This window comes from Pelophylax lessonae, assembly GCF_965119305.1.
Source record: "Pelophylax lessonae genome assembly, chromosome: 4".
NCBI classification, from domain to species: Eukaryota; Metazoa; Chordata; class Amphibia; order Anura; family Ranidae; genus Pelophylax; species Pelophylax lessonae.
In genome coordinates this window covers 108,329,311-108,350,665 of record NC_138771.1, presented here as the reverse complement: position 1 = coordinate 108,350,665, position 21,355 = coordinate 108,329,311, and the positions used below count along the sequence as shown (strand labels likewise).

Below are 21,355 nucleotides of genomic sequence, written 5' to 3'. Positions count from 1 at the left end.
CCAAATCCTGAAGAAAGCCTAGAGTAGACAATAGACTAAAGCTGGTGCACTCAGAATGTGGTGCAGCTGTGCAGGGTAGCTAATCAGCTTCTAATTTAAGCTTGATCAGTTAGGCTTTGGCAATACAATCTGGAAGCTGATTGATTTCTATGCAGAGTTGTACCAGGTTTTGCATTCTCCAGCTTTAGTAAATAACCCCCTTGTATATAACTTTTTTCATAAGAAAGTGTACACATTTTTAAGTGCAGCCAATCAGATATTATTTTGCTGAAGTCAGACAAGCACATGATCTAACTGGCTGCTATAGCACTTTCTATTGAATAATGCTGAAACAGATTTTAAAAAGTACCTAAAATTATGTAATATGTGCCTTCAGAATAATAAATGTGCACTGAATTAATGGTCAACTAAAGACAGCAATCTACCCTACTACACACAGTCCATACTAGTGCATGTTTTTATAAACCATATGCTGATTGCCCTGCCCTAAAACAAAAACCATGGAATATATATATATATATATATATATATATATATATATATATATATATATATATATATGTGTGTGTGTGTAGCACCCTACAGGTAGGTGCTAGGTAAATGCATAGTGGGCCTTGTCTGCCTAACAGCAGGGCCGTGTTTCTTTTTGCTAGGTAGGTTGTCATGGTTTCCAAGTGTGTCTCCTGAGAGGGGAGTCTCCCCACTGGCTTTATTAGTGGTTTCTGATAGGGCAGTGGAGGAAACCCAATCAGAGGACACATCCAGGCTTGTACCTACCCCAGAAGGCAGAATATGCTGCAAAGGATTCTGGGAGTCGGTATAAGTTTGGGGGGAAGTGCGTGACACGGTGTCTTTGGCGGGAGCAGAGTCCCAGGAGAGAGAGAACGGCTGTCTCTCCTCCTGTCTGAGGAAGTGGATGTCTCGGGGGGTCGCCTGAGAATTCAGAGAGAGAGCTGAGTTGAGCTGAGGGGATCCGGTGTGCCGAGAACCAGTGGAGAGAGAGAGGGATCCAGTCCCAGGAAAGCCTACACAGGTCGTGAGTACTGAGGATTGCCTCTGGGGGTCTGCCTGAAGTGTTAGAGGAAACAACTCCAGAGGAGGTTCTGGGATCCAGTGTCACCTAGCTGTAAAGGGGGTACCTAGGTTGAGGACCCTGTAGTAAAGGGGGTACATAGTCAGTGGACCCTGAAGAGCTTAAAGTGTAAAGGGGGCGCCTGCGGTTTGGGTCCTGAATTGTACAGAGCACCGGTTGAGAGTTGCAGCTATGCAGAAATTCACAGCAAGCTACCTCCAGTCAGTGCCAGGTTGTTGAGAGTGGTCAAAGACTTTGTATTGCAGCAGTGTCAGTAGTTCTATGCTTCACAGTCCTGAGTCTTTTGGACCTAGCGTCGAGGATTCAACACTTCTGTCAAGTTACAGTGTGTTCCAAATGTCGAATCGAAGCAACCTGGGCTTCCATAACACCTCAGCAGTGCCACGGGCTGATCACCTCCATGTCGCGCTGCATTGATGCAGTAATTTATGCAAAAGGATCCCTAACCAAGTGTTGAGTGCATACTATACTGTACATGGACATACTTTTCAGTAAGCCAACATTTCTGTATTAAAAATCCTTTTTTTTTTTTTTATTGGTCTTATGTAATATTCAAATTTTCTGAGATACTGAATTTTGGGTTTTCACTAGCTGTAAGTCTTAATCATCAAAATTAAAAGAAAGAAATGCTTGAAATATATCATTCTGTATCTAACGCATCTATATAATATATACCAGTTTTACTTTTTTAATTGAATTACTGAAATAAATTAACTTTTTCATGATATTGTAATTTTATGAGATGCTCCTGTATAAGTATATCAGGGCAAATACAGGGGAAAATTGTCAGAACTACAAATCTTCAAAAACAAGTAGCAGATTGAGGGCTGCTTAGGGAACTGGATCAGGAGTAGCAAGTGTGTAGGTCAGGCATGTCCAAAATCCGGCCCGCGGGCCAATTGCGGCCCCCGGGCTGCTTTAATACGGCCCCACAGGTAATTTGCAAAAATACATAGGCATCATTCATGACTTTTTTTGCTGCCATCATTAATCATCATCAGTGGGTTCATATAGCTCTTATATGTGGTTAACCCTTGTGTGACTGTTTAGGGAGCACGCATGCTCCGGATTGAGATTAATACATTGTAAAATCTCATTTAATGTCAATTGGTCTAAATCAGTTATCAATATATTTGTTCATATTTTTTTTTTAACTTAAAAGTTGACAGACAACCTTTATTACCAATAATATGTAATGTTCTTTACAATGTTCCTGACATATATTGCAGCTTCCTGGTCTGGTTTTTTTTTCATCTGGTGATTTAACACCTGTTTAGATTTGTCATCCATGTGATGAAATGAAAAGTATGCCGTTTGAAATAAACTTTTCATAAAATAGTTAATTCGCATTTCATTTTAATGGTCCAAAGAATGTCAGGTAAAATGGTCGGCCCTCACGCATGTTCACTTCATCAAATCTGGCCCTCTTTGAAAAAAGTTTGGACACCCCTGGTGTAGGTGAATACAACACACCTTTCCTATATTTCATGAAAGATTTGTGGCTTTCCCTGAGTTTGCAACTGAGTTTGTACGTAGCACATAGCAATGCACAAAGTGAATTTTATATACAACTATCTAGATCAGATCAAAATGAGGGACAAATGAGGAGGAAAGAGTGACAAAAGGACTTTGTTCCAAATCAGGGACGGTCCCTTGAAATCAGGGACAGTTGGGAGCTTTGGTAATAACACTAGCATATTTGGAAATTTGTAGGTCTTCAATAATACTTAGTAGGCAATTAGGCCACGGACCTTTAAAGTGGTTCTAAAGGCAGAAGGTTATAATCTTAATACATTCTATGTATCAAGAGAAGAAAAACCTTCTGTGTCCAGTAACCCCCCTCAGCCCCCCTAATACTTATCTAAACCCCATATCGATCCAGCGATATTGCAGGATAGCCTAGACCAGGGATCCTGAAACTACAGCCCTTCAGCTGTTGCGGAACTACACATCCCATGAGGCATTGTAAAACTCTGACATTCACAGACATGACTAGGCATGATAGGAATTTTAGTTCCTAAACAACTGGAGGGTCATAGTTTGAAGACCCCTGGCCTAGACTGTCCGGGATTCTCCCTCCTGATTGGTTGGGACACTAGCTCCCGCTACTGCCAATCAAGGTTAGTGAGCAATTGAGGAGAGAGAGAGGGTGTGGGGCCGAGCCATGACTATGTGTCTAAAAGGACACACGGTGCAGCGCCTCACCTCGGGTGCCCCCATAGCAAGCTGCTTGCTTTGAGGGCACTCGGCAGGAGGGAGGGGCCAGAAGTACTGACGAGGGACCCAAGCAGAGGAGAGTTGGGGCTGCCCTGTGCAAAACCACTGCACAGGGCAGGTAAGTATAGCATGTTTGGTATTTTTTTAATTAAAAATTTGACTTTATTATCGCTTTAATTAGAATTCTTGGACATACGGAAAGGTCCAGAAACAGCATTATCGCCATATCACCAAAGGCATACTGTGGAGGGGAGCAGACCTATTTTATGCAGTCCTGCAAGCATAAAATGGCTGCGAAGGAACAAATTCAGTTGTATCACTCCCTAGAAGACATCACTGAGCCCTTATATGTATCCTCAAACTCTAACCAGTCCTGGTCAGTAATCTGGAAAGCAGGTGAAGACCATCCGAGTTAGAAGGGTAGAGTGGTAAGCAGAGAATAATTGGGTGGTATCTGGTCTGGTCTTGAACAAAAGTTGTTCAAACAGGGTGGTGACAGTGGGGTTATTATAAGTTCCAAATTGCCTTTGGATTGTGTGGTAAAATTGTTAGCAGTGAAATGATCACTTAGGGGGTAGTTTGAATCCTGTACATGAGGAAATTACTTACATTTTTGGGAGCAATATACACCGATCAGTCATAATGTTAGGATTACTAAAAGTGAAAAACACTGATTATCTTGTTTAAATCACATCTGAAAGTCAGTAGGATATAATAAGCAGCAAGTAAACATGTTGTGTATGAAGTTGATATATTGAAAGCAAAAAAAATGGGCAGTGCAGTTTGTTGTATATGGGACTGCGTAGCCTGTCAAGGTGCCCATGCTGATCCATGTCCACAGTCAAAAGCGCCTACAGTGGGCACGTTAGCATGAGAACTAGACCACGGAGCAATGGAAGAAGGTGACCTGGTCTAATGAATCAGGCTCTCTTTTACATTATACGCATGTCCAGGTGCGTGTGTGTTGCTTACCTGGGGAAGAGCTGACACCAGGATGCAGTATAGGAAGAAGGCAAGTCAGCAGAGACAGTGTGATTCTTTGGCCAATGTTCTGCAGGGAAAACTTGGTCTTGCCATTTATTTGGATGTTACTTTGACATGTACCACCTATATAAACATTGTGCTGACCAACTACACCCCTTACCCCTTACCTGGGGAAGAGATGGCATCAAGATGCAGTATGTGAGGCAGGCAAAAGTGGTCCAAGGAAGGAAAAACAGCAAAACGGTGACAGGGTTATTGGCTGCAAGGCTTATTGATGCATGTGGGGAGCAAAGGCTGGTCCGTGTAGTCCGATCCAATAGAAGAACTACTGTACATGAAATTGCTGAAAAATGTAATGCTGGTTCCAATAGGAAAGGTGTCAGAACACACACACAGTGCATCATAGTTTGTTGCATATTAGGATGCGTAGCTGTAGACCAGTCAAGGTGCACATGCTGACCTGTGTCCACAGCCTACATTGGGCATGTGGGAATCAGAAATGGACCACAGAGCAATAAAAGAAGGTGGCCTGGTCTGATAAATCATGTTTTCTTTTACTTTATGTCCATGGCCAGGTGCGTTTGATTTGCTTACCTGAGGAGGAAATGGCACCAAGATGAAGTATGGGAAGAAGGCAAGCCAGCAGAGACAATGTGATGCTTTGGCCAATGTTCTGCTGGGAAATCTTGATCCTGCAATTCATTTGGATTTTACTTTGGCATAAACAACCTACCTAAACATTGTTGCTGACCAACTACACCTCTTCAAGGAAATGGTATTCCCTGATGACTGTGGCCTCTTTCAGCAGGATAATGTTCCCTGCCACACTGCAAAAATAGTTCAGAAATGGTTTGAGGAACATGACAACAAGTTTTAGGTGTTGACTTTACCTCCAAATTCTTTAAATCTCAATTCGTTGAGCATCTGTGTGATGTGCTGGAAAAACAAGTCTGATCCATGGAGGCCCCACCTCACAACTTAAAGGACTTAAATGATCTGTTACTAAATGGCTTGGTGCCAGATACCACAAAATACTTTCAGAAGTCTAGTGGCATCCATACTGCGAAGGTTCAGGGTTGTTTTGGTGGCAAAAGAGGGACCTACCCAATATTAAGTGGATCATAATTATGTTATGGCTGATCTGTGTAAATGGCATACAAATGTTTTGCCATATGAGGACCTGAGGACCATCTTTGCACTTCAAGGATAAACAGGAATTCTTGTAAACAGTGGTTTGACCACAGAGGGTTGTAATGGTTTAGTGCAGGGGTCTTCAAACTATGGCCCTTCAGTTGTTCAGGAACTACAATTCCCATCATGCCTAGTCATGTCTGTGAATGTCAGAGTTTTACAATGCCTCATGGGATGTGTAGTTCCATAACAGCTGGAGGGCCGTAGTTTGAGGATCCCTGGTTTAGTGTAATTTCAATATGGTAATGGTGTAGTCTGTAGAACCTAGGCGCAAGATAAGAAACAGGAGCACAGGTATCAGTACTATACCCTCTGCACCTCTAGTCCAAGCATAACATCCCAGCTAATTAGCTCACCCCATTACTTTTTGCATCCAAACCCCCTACCCACAAAACTCAACATCTACACCCTTTCCAACTCCAATAACCCATCCATTGTGTACAGTACATCCCTTTGCCCAGCAAAAACAATATATAGTTATATCTCTGGAGAGGGTGCTTAGATGTGGCTAAGCAGGCCCTATGGGCCATCCAAAAGCAAGGATCTGTTTTCAACTGAAACCTCTGCTACCCCTCTTCCTACATCACTCTCAAGCAGTCTGTGTGACATTTGTGGTTATTTAGTCAGATCTTTGGCTGTCAGTACCACTGCGTATTGCGTTCCAGCTCTAAGGTAGAAATCGAAATAAGTCCACTTTTGGCCTTCTAACTGTTCCTCAGAGAACTTCCAACAAAAGCTCTGCAGAAAAATATATCCAAAATGTGCTAACCATTATCTCTGGATCCTTAAAGTGCACAGGGATATCTCATCCATTATAGATGACATTGACAGTTTAGTGTCTATGTCACACACAGTTTAGCTCTGGGAACAAGCACGAATGTGTGTCTCCTTGGCACATGGATAGCTAAGGAAACCCCTGCAAACTGTAAGGCCACAGTGGCCTCAGAACCCTTGGGGATAGGTGTAAAGGGAAGGACCACACTAAATTAAAAAGAAGGGTTTAGAAATACTTTAAAATGCCTCTGATTATAGAAGGGTATAACCTCTATAACCTCTATTGGTGATATTTCCCCACTTCCTTTGCAGTCACCAAGACAAAATGTAGGATGAAATTTCCCCAATGACAACACAGAGAGTAATAATAACCTGACAAATGTTATAAACCCTTCCCACTCTAACTAAAACCAAAAAATGTTTTGTCTGAAATTAGGCATTAAGGTAGTACATAAATTATTTGCAAATCACAAAATAAAAAAAAAAAAAGAATGTGTTTTATTTACATAAAAAAGTCATGAGTGAGTCAGGGGCTAACCTCGCAGGAGACATTAGCAATAACAGCTGATACATTTTTAAAACCTCTGTCAGTCCCTTCATATTGTTTTCAGCTAAATAAAACCCTTTTTTTGTAAATGCCCTATGTGTGTAATACATTTTCCATATGATGTTATGCATTCCTTGCATTCAAAGCATTTTTGTATAATCACAAAAACTGAAAATAAAGAATAGAAAAAAAATAATGGACAGCCAGAGGTCATAGGCTAAGGCACATGTGTCAAACACAGGGCCCGCGGGCCGAATCTGGCCCTCCAGGCCATTTCATGTGGCCCTTGCACTTCTCCTGCAGCTCCAGCCCTCTTCTGGTCCTCCTCCAGACCCTGTACTTTTTGCTTTCCAGCAACACCTGCAGCTTCTTCCCAGCACCAGCACAATATAAGGGGGCTGCACTGTGATGTAAGGGAGGGTGGGGGACTCAATTTCTGATGGTGGAGAGGCTCTTGATGTCTGATGTAAGGGTAAGGGATGCTCTGGACATCTAGTCCTACAGATACAACCGGCCCTTTTGAGGGCAATCATGATGCTGAGGCGGCCCACAATTAAATTGAGTTTGACACCCCTGGGCTAAGGGTTGAAAATAACTGACCTAGCAAAGCAGCAGTATGGAGCTTGAAGATCATAGAATTTGTATGTCCTCTAAGGGGGAATATTATACCATGATAAGGTAAATGCTGTGTTCTTCCTGTTGAAGTAATTTACACTATATTATCAATATTTGTTTGCCCCCTCTCCCCTTGACTATCTCTGCAAATTTATAATATACAGGTGTATCTCAAAAAATTTGAATATCATCAAAAAGTATATTTATTTCAGAAATCAATTCAAAAAGTGAAACGTATATATTATATATATTCATTACACATAGAGTGATATATTTCAAGTATTTATTTCTTTTAATTCTGATGATTATGGCTTACAGCTAGTGCAAACTCTAAATTCAGTATCTCAGAAAATTAGAATATTACATAGGACCAATAAAATAAAGGATTTTTATTACAGAAACATTGACTTACTGAAAAGTATGTCCATGTTCAGTATAGTATGCACTCAATACTTGGTCAGGGCTCCTTTTGTATAAATGACTGCATCAATTCCGCACGACATGGAGGCAATCAGCCTGTGGCACTGCTGAGGTGTTATGGAAACCCAGGTTGCTTTGATAGTGGCCTTCAGCTCGTCTGCAGTGTTGGGTCTGGTGTCTCTCATCTTTCTCTTGACAATACCCCACAGATTCTCTATGGGGTTTAGGTCAGGTTAGTTTGCTGCCCAATCAAGTACAGAGATACCATATTCATTAAACCAGGTATTGGTACTTTTAGCAATGTGGGCGGTGCCAAGTTCTGCTGGAAAATGAAATCAGCATCTCCATAAAGCTGGTCAGCAGAGGGAAGCATGAAGTGCTCTAGAATTTCCTGCTACAGGGCTGCGCTGACTTTGGACTTGATAAAACACAGTGGACCAACACCAGCAGATGACATGGCTCCCCAAATCATCACTGACTGTGGAAACTTCACACTGCACCTCATGCAACTTGGATTCTGTGCCTCTCTACTCTTCCTCCAGACTCAGGGACCTTGATTTCCAAATCAAATGCAAAATTGACTTTCATCTGGAATAAGGGATTTGGACCACTGACCAACAAACTTTTTTTCTCCTTAGCCCAGGTAGGATGCTTATGACATTATCTCTGGTTTAGGAGTAGCTAATTTCCTGGATATGTCTGTGTGTGATGGCTCTTGAATCACTGACACCAGCCATAGTCCGCTCCTTGTGAATCTCCCCCAAATTCTTGAATGGCCTTTGCTTCACAATCCTCTGAAGGTTGCAGTTATCCCTGTTGCTTGTGCACCTTTTTCTACCACATTTTTTCCTTCCACTCAACTTTCCAATAATATGCTTGGATACAGCACTCTGTGAACAGCCAGCTTGTTTAGCAATGACCTTTTGTGACTTATTCTCCTTGTGGAGGGTGTCAATGACTGTGTTCTGGGCAACTGTCAAGTCAGCAATCTTCCCTATGATTGCATAACCTACTAAAGCAGAATTTGGGGTTTTTACTAGCTGTAGACCATAATCATCAAAATTAAAAGAAATAAATGCTTGAAATATATCACTTTTTGAATGTAATTACTGAAATAAATTTACTTTTTTATTTTTATATTTTATGAGATGCACCTGTATATTATGGACCCTAGGTGAGACATTATCAACAGAACAGGAAGGGAGGGGAAAGCTCTCTGAAGGAGCCCCCCCCCCCCAAAAAAAAAAAAAAAAAGCAAAAACCATGTAGAAGCTTTACTCCGTTTCTTCTGTATCAAAAACTTAAATAAATGTTTTTGGCTTGACATACACTTAAATGCATTACTATATAGACAGCATTTCTCCATCCCATGAGTATTTCTGCAAGGATGTGCAGCTTCTCACAGTCATAGGGAAACCTATGGGAGATGGGCAATCCATTATACTCTATGATATGGACGCAGAACATATATATGCCAGTTCTGGTGATAAGAAGCACCATCCTGGCATGGTGTGGCCTACTGGCTTCAAAAAGATCTTTACTCTGCAAGTTATATGATCATTCTAATAACAGAGGGAGGGGTGTTTATTTAAATGTACTTTGGAATGATGCCTGAGTGATCTATCATGACACCACTACCCTTCTAACCTACAAATGCTAGTTGCCTGGCTGTTGTACTGCCCCTCCTTTTTAACCACCTCCTTCTCAAGCCTATTCTGAGACTTTGCTCCTACATCTAAAAAAAAATACTTTTTTTTTTGCTAGAAAATTACTTAGGACCCCAAAACATTATATATATTTTTTTTTTCAGCAGAGATCCTATAGAATAAAATGGTGTGCGTTGCAATTTTTTATGTCACACGGTATTTGCACAGCAGCTTTTCAAACGCAAATTTTTAGGAAAAAAACATTCATGAATAAAAACAAAACAAAACAGTAAAGTTAGCCCAATTTTTTGTATATTGTGAAAGATGATGTTACATTGAGTAAATACTGTAGATACCTAACATGTCACGCTTTTAAACTGCATCTGCCCGTGGAATGGCGGCAAACGATGGTGCTTAAAATTCTCCATAGGCGACGTTTTAAACGCCTTTACAGGTTACCAGTTTAGAGTGGCACAGGAAGTCTAGTGCTAAAATTACTGCTCTTGCTCTGACGTTCACGACAATACCTCACGTGTGGTGTGATCACCGTTTACAAATACGTGCAGGAGTAACGTATGAGTTGACAATTGGGCATAAGCACGGTAGTACAGGGGGTGGTTTAAACATTTTTTTTTTTTATTATTATTATTTATTTTATACAAAACATTTTTTTCCACTTTTTAAAAAAAAAATTTGTACAAACTTTATTGCTATCACAAGGGATGAACAACATCCCTTGTGATAACATGGGCCGTGACAGTTCCTCTTTATGGAAAGATTTGGGGTCTATTGAACCCCAGATCTCTCTCTTCTGGCCCCCCCATGCAGCTGATCAGACCGAGATAGGTCCGATCGGCTGCTTCTCTGGCCGCTGGTGGCCAGGTAAACAAAGGGGCGGAACCAGAAGTGACCACAGTTACAGAGAGAGGGGGAACGACTTCAGTTCCTCTCTCTCTGTCCCAGGAAGCCTCTGGCCGCATCGCTCCCAGCCTCTGCTATTGGGCTGGAGAGTCCGGGGGAGGCAGTGGCGGCAGAAGGGGGGGTGGGACCTACCTTCTTCAGAATCGCCGGTCTGATCAGTTACAGAGAGAGGGGGAACGACTTCAGTTCCTCTCTCTCTGTCCCAGGAAGCCTCTGGCCGCATCGCTCCCAGCCTCTGCTATTGGGCTGGAGAGTCCGGGGGAGGCAGTGGCGGCAGAAGGGGGGGTGGGACCTACCTTCTTCAGAATCTCCGGCTGAAAATAATGGTACCAGGATGAAACCTGTAGGTGCAGGCATCATCCCAGTATAACCACTGAAACCCAAGGACGTACAGGTACGTTCTTGGGGGGGGGGAAGTGAACAAAGATGAGCTCCAGGAATTAGGCCTCATACACAATGGACACTTTGGCCATCTCTCCTGGGCACCTCTCCAGCGGCGTTTTAGCAGAAAAAGGCTTGAAATTTCTAAATGCCTGTAACACGTTTAGGCACATCAAGCCCTTGGGCGTCAATTTATTTTATTGGCCAGAATATATCATTCTGGCCATTGAAATGAATGAACGTTCAGGCGATAGACGTGCCTAGTGTTAACAGGCGGTTATCCATGTTTACACGTGTTTACATTCGTCAAGCGTTTTTTTCTGCCACAATGCCATTTCTCCTGAATGCTCTGGCAGTGGGTCTTTTTTCTGCCTCTAAATGCCCTTGCCTCTATGGACACATATGCTAATATGCAGAGGCATTTAAAGGCAAAAAAAAAAAAGCCAGACACCTCAAAGAGCAACATTAAAGAAGTCCAGTGTGCATGAGGCCTTACACATAACACAGCCTTGCAGGGCCCCCCTCTCTTCCCGCACTGCGAGGATTAAATCTTTGCTAAGTCTAGGGGTAGAGGTATAAGGTGGAATACTTACCTTATTCTTCACTCTGGTAGGATCCAGCACCTCTCTTCTCTTCGGGTTGTGGATTGGCTCTTACTGTCCTTTAATACAATTCAGGACTATTATCCCTGCATTGTTCTTGATTACATCAAATTGTGATAGGTGACTGGGGGGGGGGCATAAAAAAGGGGTTCAGGGGATTGGTTGCACAGATGGAGGGAACCTGCCAGGGAGGGGGGGGGGGGATAAGATAAATAATACACCCTATTCTTTACAGGCTGCAAGGGTAGCTTTTTTTTATTTCTTGGTGTAACACCTAAGGCTCCGTTCACATGTAGGCGTTTTGGGGCGTTTTTGGGGCGTTTTTCTGCTCTAGGATCAGCTCTCAAAACGCCCAACAAGACAAATCCTATTCATTTCAATGGCCCCTGTTCACATCTGAGCGTTTTGAAGCTGTATACAAAACGCCCAAAGCTCAAAAAAGTACATGAGCTTCTTTTTGGGCAGATTACAGGCGTTTTCCATTGATCTCTATTCAATCTAAAAACGCCTGCACAAAAATCGCGGTAAAAATCGCGGTAAAATCGCGGTAAAAAACGCCGCAAAAATCGCGGTAAAATCGCGGTAAAAACGCGCGAAAAACGCTACGCTCAGGTGTGAATGTAGCCTAAAGTGGTTGTTTTGTCACTTAAAAAAAAAAAATAAAAACCAGCAGCTACAAATACTATAGCTGCTGACTTTTAATAATAACACACCTACCTGTCCAGGGATGCAACACTGTACCCAGGCCGGTTCTTTACTGGCGCAGCCAGCTCCCTACTGCGCATGCGCTACACTGTGTAAATGATCCCGCAGCCTCCTGGGACCTGTGCAGTGTCCCAGAAGGTTGTCAGCCTGGGTGATTCCACCAGAATGGGGGAGCAGGGACTTTTCAAAACTAGGTACCCCCTTCCCTCAAAAAAAAAAAAAAAATGATATTCCAAAAGTAGAAGAGGAAGAGCGGAACTTCCATTTTTCAGTAAGGTTCTGCTTTAAAGCAGATGTACTAGATGCAAATCCTTTTGACTTTACTCTGACTTGCCTGATTTGCATACTTATTCTGGATCAGTGACCTAGCAAGTTAGCATACCAGCCAGGCAACTAGCATTTCCAAAAAGAGGTTGACAATAGCAGTCCCTATTTTGTTTTAATAACAGGTTTATTTGAAACCTGTGGGTCTTCTGATTAAAATACCTACTTGTGCTATCCCCAAGTAAGCAATGTGCTTCGCCCTATTCTTTTTAATGGAACTTGATACTTGATATTGATAGGCTGGCGGCTTGCAAAGAACCACACAGATATTTTGTCTTCTGTATACTTTATTATACACCTTTTTAATGAGAAAATTGCAATAGCTAAGAAAGCAACTGGATATTGACTTTCTTTGTTCTGATCTGGTCTAAACCAACATCCTCAACCATGGTTACGTGGCACCCTAGGGTTCCTCTTGAGGTTACTAGGGGTTCTGTGAGCAATAAGCAATGGTGAATTGATCTTCCACCGACACTGACAATGAAGATAAGGGAAAAATGTCCCACTAAGCACCAATACAAGCAATCATTTATGATTGGCCATTAGAAAAAATAATTTAATTGAACAGAGAGGGGGTTGTTCAAAATGGTCTATTGATCACATTCTTGTACTGTAAGCAGAGTTGTTCCAAACATGCTAATAGACCAGGGGCACCTCTGGGAACACATGTTGAGGTTCTGGTAGAATACCATGATAACTGGTTTGAATTACTGTACATCTGAGTCTAGTGGCAGCCATACACACTTTGATAAATGATCGATTTAGTTTTTGATTAATCTTTCACCATAGAAATGCTTGAGCAATAGTCGATAATACAAACAGTCAATATGCTACACGCCGGGAAATAGATTTCGATCGGTAGTTGGACGATACAATCAGAGGTTATCGATCATATATTTTTATCCTTCATGCAACCTCATAATCCAATTGATCAAAACACAATTAAAATCATGGCCAAGTCATCTGAGTTCTGCTGATTGATGCAAAGCGATTGATAATTTTCCACTCTTGTCAATCAATTGATCAGTAAGGAAGTTAGGATATTTGATTGGTTTCTGATTCAATCATTTTGATCGAGTCGCACACTGACTAGGTAATTGGTCTCACCATAAATGAAGTCACAATATGATGACATGACTAGGATTAAAATCAAATGTATTATCATGACATAGAAGCAATAATACAGTAATTAAAAAGAAGATAAATTACAAAATGATCCAAAACTGGATAAGGTATATAATGTATCATCTCAAAATTTCAAAGAAGACCTGGGGCACTCAGGAGAGAACCAGGAGCATGTGTCCTGGGTGCCAGGGTCTAGCAATGCCCTCAGCTGTAGATAAAATCATTTTTAGCATGGGTTCCCTGTCACGTGGAAATTATTTCAAGGGTTCCTCTGGGGTAAAAAACTCATCCACACTGATGAGAACTAGAATTTCAGTTTTTTTGGGCCAGCATAGATGAATGCTAGTGGCGTTTACTTTAGGGCCTCATTCATAGTATGTGTAGCAGAAACGCTACTATGCGCGACAAACACACCATAGAAGTTCATGTACAACATTTTGGCACTAAACTAGGTGTGTTTTGGCAACAAACATTTTGATGCAGTTCTCACCTGTTTTATCGCCCAATAAACCTGACAAAATCGCAGTGCATTTGGGGTACTATTAGGAATTAATGGCACTGCAAGGGCGTTGTGTGTTTTAACCGGTTGCCGACCGACGCAAGTACATACACTGCGGCGGTCAGCCCCGGCCAGGCAAAGTGAAGGGAGAAAGGCAGGAGGCTAATGTAAACAAGCCGCCTGTCATTCTCCCCTGTGTAAAAATGGAGATCAGACGGTTCTACTATGTAGGACCATTGATCTCTGTTTTTACACTAGTAGCCATGTCCAATCACAGTTAGAAACACGCCCCTAGGACACACTTAACCCCTCCCTCTCCAATACAGTTAACCCCTTCCCTGCGAGTGTCATTTTTACAGTAACAGTGCATATGTATAGCACTGATTACTGCAGTAATGTCACTGGTAACCCCAAAAGTGTCAAAAATGTCATTCAAGGGTCCGATCTGTCCGCCGCAATGTCGCAGTCCCGCAAAAAAAAAATCGCAGATCGCCGCCATTACTCGTTAAAAAGAAAACACCAAAATGACAAAAATCTTTCCCTTTGTTAGTAAACGCGATAACTTTTGCGCAAACCAATCAAAATACGCTTTTTGCGATTTTTTTAACCAAACATATGTAGCATAAAACAAATTGGCCGAAAATGTTAAAAAAATTAGATTTTTAAATTTTTTGGGGGGGAATTTCATATAAAAAAATGTGAAAAATATTGTTATTTTTGCAAAATTGTCGCTCTTTTTTTGTTTATAGCAAATGATCAAAAAATCGCACGACCGCGCAATTGTCCGTTAAAGTCACGCAGTGCCGAATCGCAAAATAGGCCCTGGTCAGGCTGGGGGTAACATTTTCCGGGGCTTAAGTGGTTAAAAAGGTTTTGGAAAAAATGGGAAGAAATGCTCAATTCTGCATTTTCAAAGCAACAAAGTGTGAAAGCAGCCTAATAAGAAAATGGTAATATTTACGTATTTTAGTAAAGTACTTTTAAATGTTCCTCAGTATCGCATTGGTGTGATATATCAGAATAGTATTTTCTTCTGCTAAAAGGTCATATTGGGTGCCTGATTTATCAGGTAATTCTATGACTTTTGTGTAGAGTACCCAATAACAATGATATCACTGCCATACATCATATTCTATATTCTTCCTAAATGCATTGCTACACATTAAAACTTTACAATGTACAAATAAAAACATGATTTGTTTGCACTGCAGAGCAAAACTTACAATGTGTAAAAATGAAATATGACAGTCTGGATACAAATGAACTATGTAGCAGAATTGTCCATGTACACAGTAAACCTCTGTGGGGTTTTCACTGCATTGCAGGCACAATATTCAGCATAATAATAAAACATTTCACTGTACTGTGTACAATGAACCGATGGCAATTCACCCATGGCCAGTCCTCAAGGATTCCAGCATGTCATTGGATCATATCTTACCAGGATATGCATTGCAACACATTCTCCTTCTGTATAGTGATCGTCACTTACTGGACAGATCTCCGTTATGCCTACATTTCACATTATCTGACAAAGGCCATGGATCCATCATCTATTTCCCTAAACCTATGCTCCATGCCTGCTGCGTACATAGCCAATACATGGACTATGGTCAGTGAACCTGAATACAGAACAACACCTGGCGCTGAATGTCTTTGTACTGCAGTGTCAGGAAAAGGCAGGCCAGTATAGAGAAAAAATGAAAGAATGGCCAGCATCTTCCTGCCAAGCTTCAGGATCATGCAGTGTGGTCAGTGTAATAGTATATGAATGCATTATTCATCATGGCCCATACCTAGACTGTACAATTACACCAAGCATCATCCACAGCCATATATCATTTGTAGTCATCAGACAGTTAAACAATACAGGATACATGCTTTACTATGCCATGACATCCACGAAAGCAGCACTGCATCACAGTGATTGGACCTAGCAGTCTGCACTCCATTGTAACCCACACAGCCACCCCCATTCATTTATACATGAGCTAATCATCTATGTAATGTGTTTTAGGGACCGACATTAGAAGATGTAGGACCAGGGATGATCTCCCATGTGCAGCTCTACACATATCCTATGATTCCAATGCAATGCACCTAGCAGACTACATATGTAGCATGTGAAGTGGAGCATGCACTGTAAACGATCCAGGGCAAGGCCAGTATGTATGGTACCACCAGAATGTGCTTTAGGATCAAAGATGAAGGGACAGACATTTGAGGATGGAGGACCATGGATGTTCCCAATGTGCATGGAAGCCTCATCATATGCTCTCAATAAGCCCCATGCAGTGCACCATGCAGGTTCTGCAGATGGACCAGGGGAAGGCCAGCCTGCATGGTACTCCCAGGAACAGAGAAGCCCCGCATGTACATGGTGGCCCCTACACACAACCTATGATCCCTATGCAATGCACCATGCAAACTACACATGTAGCATGTGAATTGAAGCATGCACTGTAGAGGATACAGGGGAAGGCCAGCATGGATGGTACCCCCAGGAACAGAGAAGCCCCCCATGTACATGGTAGCCCCTACACACATCCTATGTTCCCCATGCAATGCATCATGCAGACTACACATGTAGCAGGCTCTGGAGAGAATCCAGAGGAAGGCCAGCCTGTATAGTACCCCTAGGAAAAGAGAAGCCCCCCATGTACATGGTAGCCCCACACACATCCTAGGATACCCATGCAATGCACCATGCAAACTATATATGTAGCATGTGAATTGGAGCATGCATTGTAGAGGAACCAGGGGAAGGCCAGCATGCATGGTCCCCCCAGGAACAGAGAAGACCCCCCATGTACATGGTAACCTCTACACACATCACCTGATCCCAATGAGCTCCATTCAATGCACCATACAGACTACACATGTAGCATGTGAATTGGAGCATGCATTGTAGAAGATCCAGGGGAAGGCCAGCATTCATGGTACCCCCAAGAACAGAGAAGCCCCCCATGTACATGGTAACCTCTACAGACTTCCTATGATCTCCATGCAATGCACCATACAGACTACACGTGTAGTATGTGAATTGGAGCATGCATTGTAGAGGATCCAGGGGAAGGCCAGCATTCATGGTCCCCCCAGGAACAGAGAAGCCCCCCATGTACATAGTAACATCTACACACATCACCTGATCCCAATGAGCCCCATGCAATGCACCATACAGACTACACATGTAGCATGTGAATTGGAGCATGCACTGTAGAGGATCCAGGGGAAGGCCAGCATTCATGGTCCCCCCAGGAACAGAGAAGCCCCCCATGTACATAGTAACATCTACACACATCACCTGATCCCAATGAGCCCCATGCAATGCACCATACAGACTACACATGTAGTATGTGAATTGGAGCATGCACTGTAGAGGATCCAGGGGAAGGCCAGCATTCATGGTCCCCCTAGGAACAGAGAAGCCCCCCCATGTACATGGTAACCTCTACACACATCACCTGATCCCAATGAGCCCCATGCAATGCACCATACAGACTACACATGTAGCATGTGAATTGGAGCATGCACTGTAGACAATCCAGGGGAAGGCCAGCATGCATGGTACCCCCAAGAACAGAGAAGCCCCCCAGACTCACCACAGCCTCCTCTTATAAGGTAGAATGTTCCCCCTGTTGGAAGGAGTCACTCCGATGGCCATCTGCAGCACAGTCAGGTATTTCTGGTATTTCATTTTGTCTCCCCCCTTGTTTCTCCCCTCCGATGCCCCCCCACAAAGCTCTGCATGCGATCATGAAATTGGGATTCCCAGGCATCTGCCCCGGAGCGTCCCTCCCTGTGTCTCCCGGCTGTGCTCTGCTGTCCCCTCGCTGTGTCTTGTCAGCAGATCGCCATTTGTGAGCGGCACATAGAGATAACATTGACAGCTCGAGGTGGCAGCGCCATCCTTCTTCCCGATGCTGGGCTCTCCCCTCCCTCCTCCTCCTCCTCCTCCTCCTCTGTCACCAAAGCCCAGCAATCCTATTAGCGCCTAGAATAGCGTCCCATTAATCCCTCTCTGTTGGTTTAGGTGTAATGAGGTTGTGGCTGCAAACACCGGCTAGTCATCGCATCCAAATCAACGCAGCATCCTGGTCCCCTGTCTATGGCATCACTGCAAAGGGCATAGGAGGAGGAGGAGGAGGAGGAGGAGGGGGCAGTGCTGGGCAATAAGCACATTAAGCAATTATTTGATACCACCAGAAGAATCCAGCAGAGTACAACCTTCTACAATGTGATCCTGCCTATATTTCTGCATGCTCTTCATTAATAGGAGCAAGAAAACTGCACTGACAACTTTACATGTCAGGTCAGAAGAGGTGATTGTTGTAACAAGGTGTAGATTTGTTTTATACACTGCCCTGTCTACATGACCTTAAAGGCAATGTGATACAGAAACAAATACAACTGTTTAAGGGGTCGTTCACACTAGCTTTGCTCTGTGAAGAGTAATCCGCAAGCAGATCACTCTTCAGAGAGCATTTACCAGGCAGTGAGGGGGAATGCCACAACCTTGCAGAGCAGCCGCACTCACTTGAATGGGTCACGTTTGGTGGGCACTACTGAAAGTCACAGGGGGTATAATTCCCTCCGCAAGTAGAAGATAAAAACCCAGCTCATAGGTGTGCGCAGCCTATTGCATTAGCGTGTGCACCGCAAAGCTTAGACACACGTGTGTGCATGTGTATATATATATATATATATATATATATATATATATATATATACTGACAGTTTCCATAGAGCAGTGGGCAGTGTCAGTAGGGCAGAGATTGGTGTCAGTAGGGCAGTGGAAGGTCTGTAGTTTTCTTTGTTATTTACATTTTTATGATTTTTTACAGTTTTATTTTTTTCTTCGGACTCCACTGATCACACAGCACCAATCACAGCAGCCCTTTACCGCATGACAGCAGATCACAGGAGTAAACAGAAGCCGGTTGTCTGCTTTTTTTCTCCTCAGGATCAGTGAGGAGAGAAGAAGAAAGCCATTAACTGGCTTCTGTTACAGGGACATCAGTCACAATCTGTGCACACCAGTGCTGCTAATCAGTGCCACCTATCAGTGCCCACCAGTGCCATTAATCAGTGCCCATCAGTGCCACCTATCGGTGCCCAGCAGTGCCACTAATCAGTGCCACCTATCAGTACCACTAATCAGTGCCCACTAGTGCCACCTATCAGTGCCCACCAGTGGCCCTAATCAGTGCCCACCAGTGCTGCCAATCAGTGCCAAACCAGTGCCACCTATCAGTGCCCACCAGTGCTGCCAATCAGTGCCCAGTATTAGTGCCGCTTATCAGTGCCGCCTACCAGTGCCACCTACCAGTGCCGCCTATCAGTGCCACCCATGAGTGCGACCTATCAGTGCCCATCAGTGCCACCTCTCAGTGCCCCTCAGTGCCACCTATCAGAGTCTGTCAATGCCACCTATCAGTGCCTCCTCATCAGTGCCCACCAGTGCCACCTCATCAGTGCCCACCAGTACCGTCTTATCAGTGCCACCTCTCAATGCCCATCAGTGCCTATCAGTACCACCTCATCAGTGCAGCCTCATCAGTGCACATCAGTGAAGGAGAAAAATTACCTGTTTCCAAAACTTTTTAACAAACTATGAAAAATGTTTTTTTGTTTTTTTTTTTTTTCAAATATGTTGGTCTTTTTTATGTTTCTTTAGCAAAAACAAAAAAAAAACTACTGGGAATTAAATACCACCAAAAGAAAGTTCTATTTTTGTGAAAAAAAAAAATTATAACAATTTTGTGCAATTGTCATTCAAAGTGTGACAACGCTGAAAGCTAAAAATTGGCCTGGGCAGGAAGAGGGTATAAGTGCCTAATAGGCATGTGATTAAAGAGGTATGAGCCCCTATTCATATCTGAGCATTTTTTTGCACATTTTCACATATTTTCTAAAACGCAACAATGTTCAACATCTGAAATCCCATTCTTTTCTATTGCAGCTGTTTTCATGTCTGCGCTCAGTCGCTTGAAACTCAAAAAGGAAACTAGGGCCAGATTTACACCTTTAAGGGCCCGGGGCATTTCAGGTTCTGGGGGCCCTTCAAAAACAGAGTTGGTTTACACTCCTAATGAACCTAAATGGAATGGCACAGCGTCATTCTGAGGTCATGCCTGCACACACATACAGTCATAGCGCTCTATGTGTGGTGAGCTTGGAGCTGACAACATTCGTTTGTAAAAACGATGCAATATGCCAGTCCGGAGAAAAAATGTATAGATGATGGCCAGCAAAATATTACTTCATAAGAGACATTTAATAAAAGAAAGTCATTTTTTAAATATTATGTATTTTATATTACGTTAATATTATTTATTTTTGTTATTTTGTTTATATTGTTTTATATTATTTTTGTGTGGAGGGGGCCCCTTTTGTCGAGGGCCCAGGGCAGGTAACCCTTTTGCCCCCTTATAAATCCAGCACTAAAAGGTACATGAACTGTTTTTGAAGTGGCGTTGTGTTTGGGCCACATAGACTTCAATAAACGCACCTCTAAATGAGCAACACAAGTGATTATGGGTATTTTCATGCCTAAACAAGTTCTCTTATCTTTTCTTCTCTTTCCGCCCAAGTGTTTGCATACATGCACAATAATAAGTTAAATGAGGGCGTAGGGCTCATTCACATGCATGCCATCACTTGGGGACTAAACAGTTGTTTTCTATGTGCCCCCCTAATACCATAGTGCTGCAATGTGAAAAAATGCTGCATGTTTCGGCAGCGCACGGGTGGCACCATATGTCACTGCACTGCAGTGCAAGGCACCATGCTGCTGCGCAGAGGCATGAACGAACTCTCAAATAAAGTAAAACAAAAAAGGTTAGCAGTGAGATGCGCTAGACTACACATCTTATTGTTCCCTGCCTGGTAAAACAAAAATTTTATATATTGCAGCTTACCCATCCTTAGATGTGGCTGCATTGGTTTCTTTTTTATGCTTTTTTTTCCCCCTTATTTTACCTGATCCTGCCAGTAATGGTCACCATATATGTTACAATCTGGTCATACAATCTTTGTACAATCAACTGGTGTGTGGTGACCATAAGCACTTTGATAAATGATCAATTTATTTTCCGATCGATCTCTTCTGATAGGAATAATCAATCTATTGTCAACAACACATTTGATAAATATGTCACACACTGAGATGTGTATTTTGATCAATAGCCAAAATACGTCAAAAACTATAAATCACATCTGTTTCCACCATGTAATCTCATAATCTGAGCAATCAAATTATGATCGTATTCATGAACAAAGTATCTGCCAATTGATAGAAAACAGTCAATA

At 42.6% G+C, this 21,355-nt stretch overlaps 1 protein-coding gene across 4 annotated transcripts in view; it reads right to left on the bottom strand.

The window, feature by feature from the left end:
- Positions 1–17,949, bottom strand: part of TJP1 (tight junction protein 1) — a 589,472-nt gene extending 571,523 nt beyond the window's left edge. For 2 of the 4 annotated variants that reach the window (XM_082253420.1, XM_082253423.1), the window contains exon 1: positions 17,647–17,948. In XM_082253420.1, the coding sequence (XP_082109546.1) occupies positions 17,647–17,741 (95 nt within the window). In that variant the 5' untranslated portion in view covers positions 17,742–17,948. Of the gene's footprint in view, positions 1–17,646 lie in introns of all 4 variants that reach the window. The other 2 variants (XM_082253421.1, XM_082253422.1) reach the window with 2 other exon arrangements.
- Between the last annotated feature and the right edge of the window lie 3,406 nt (positions 17,950–21,355).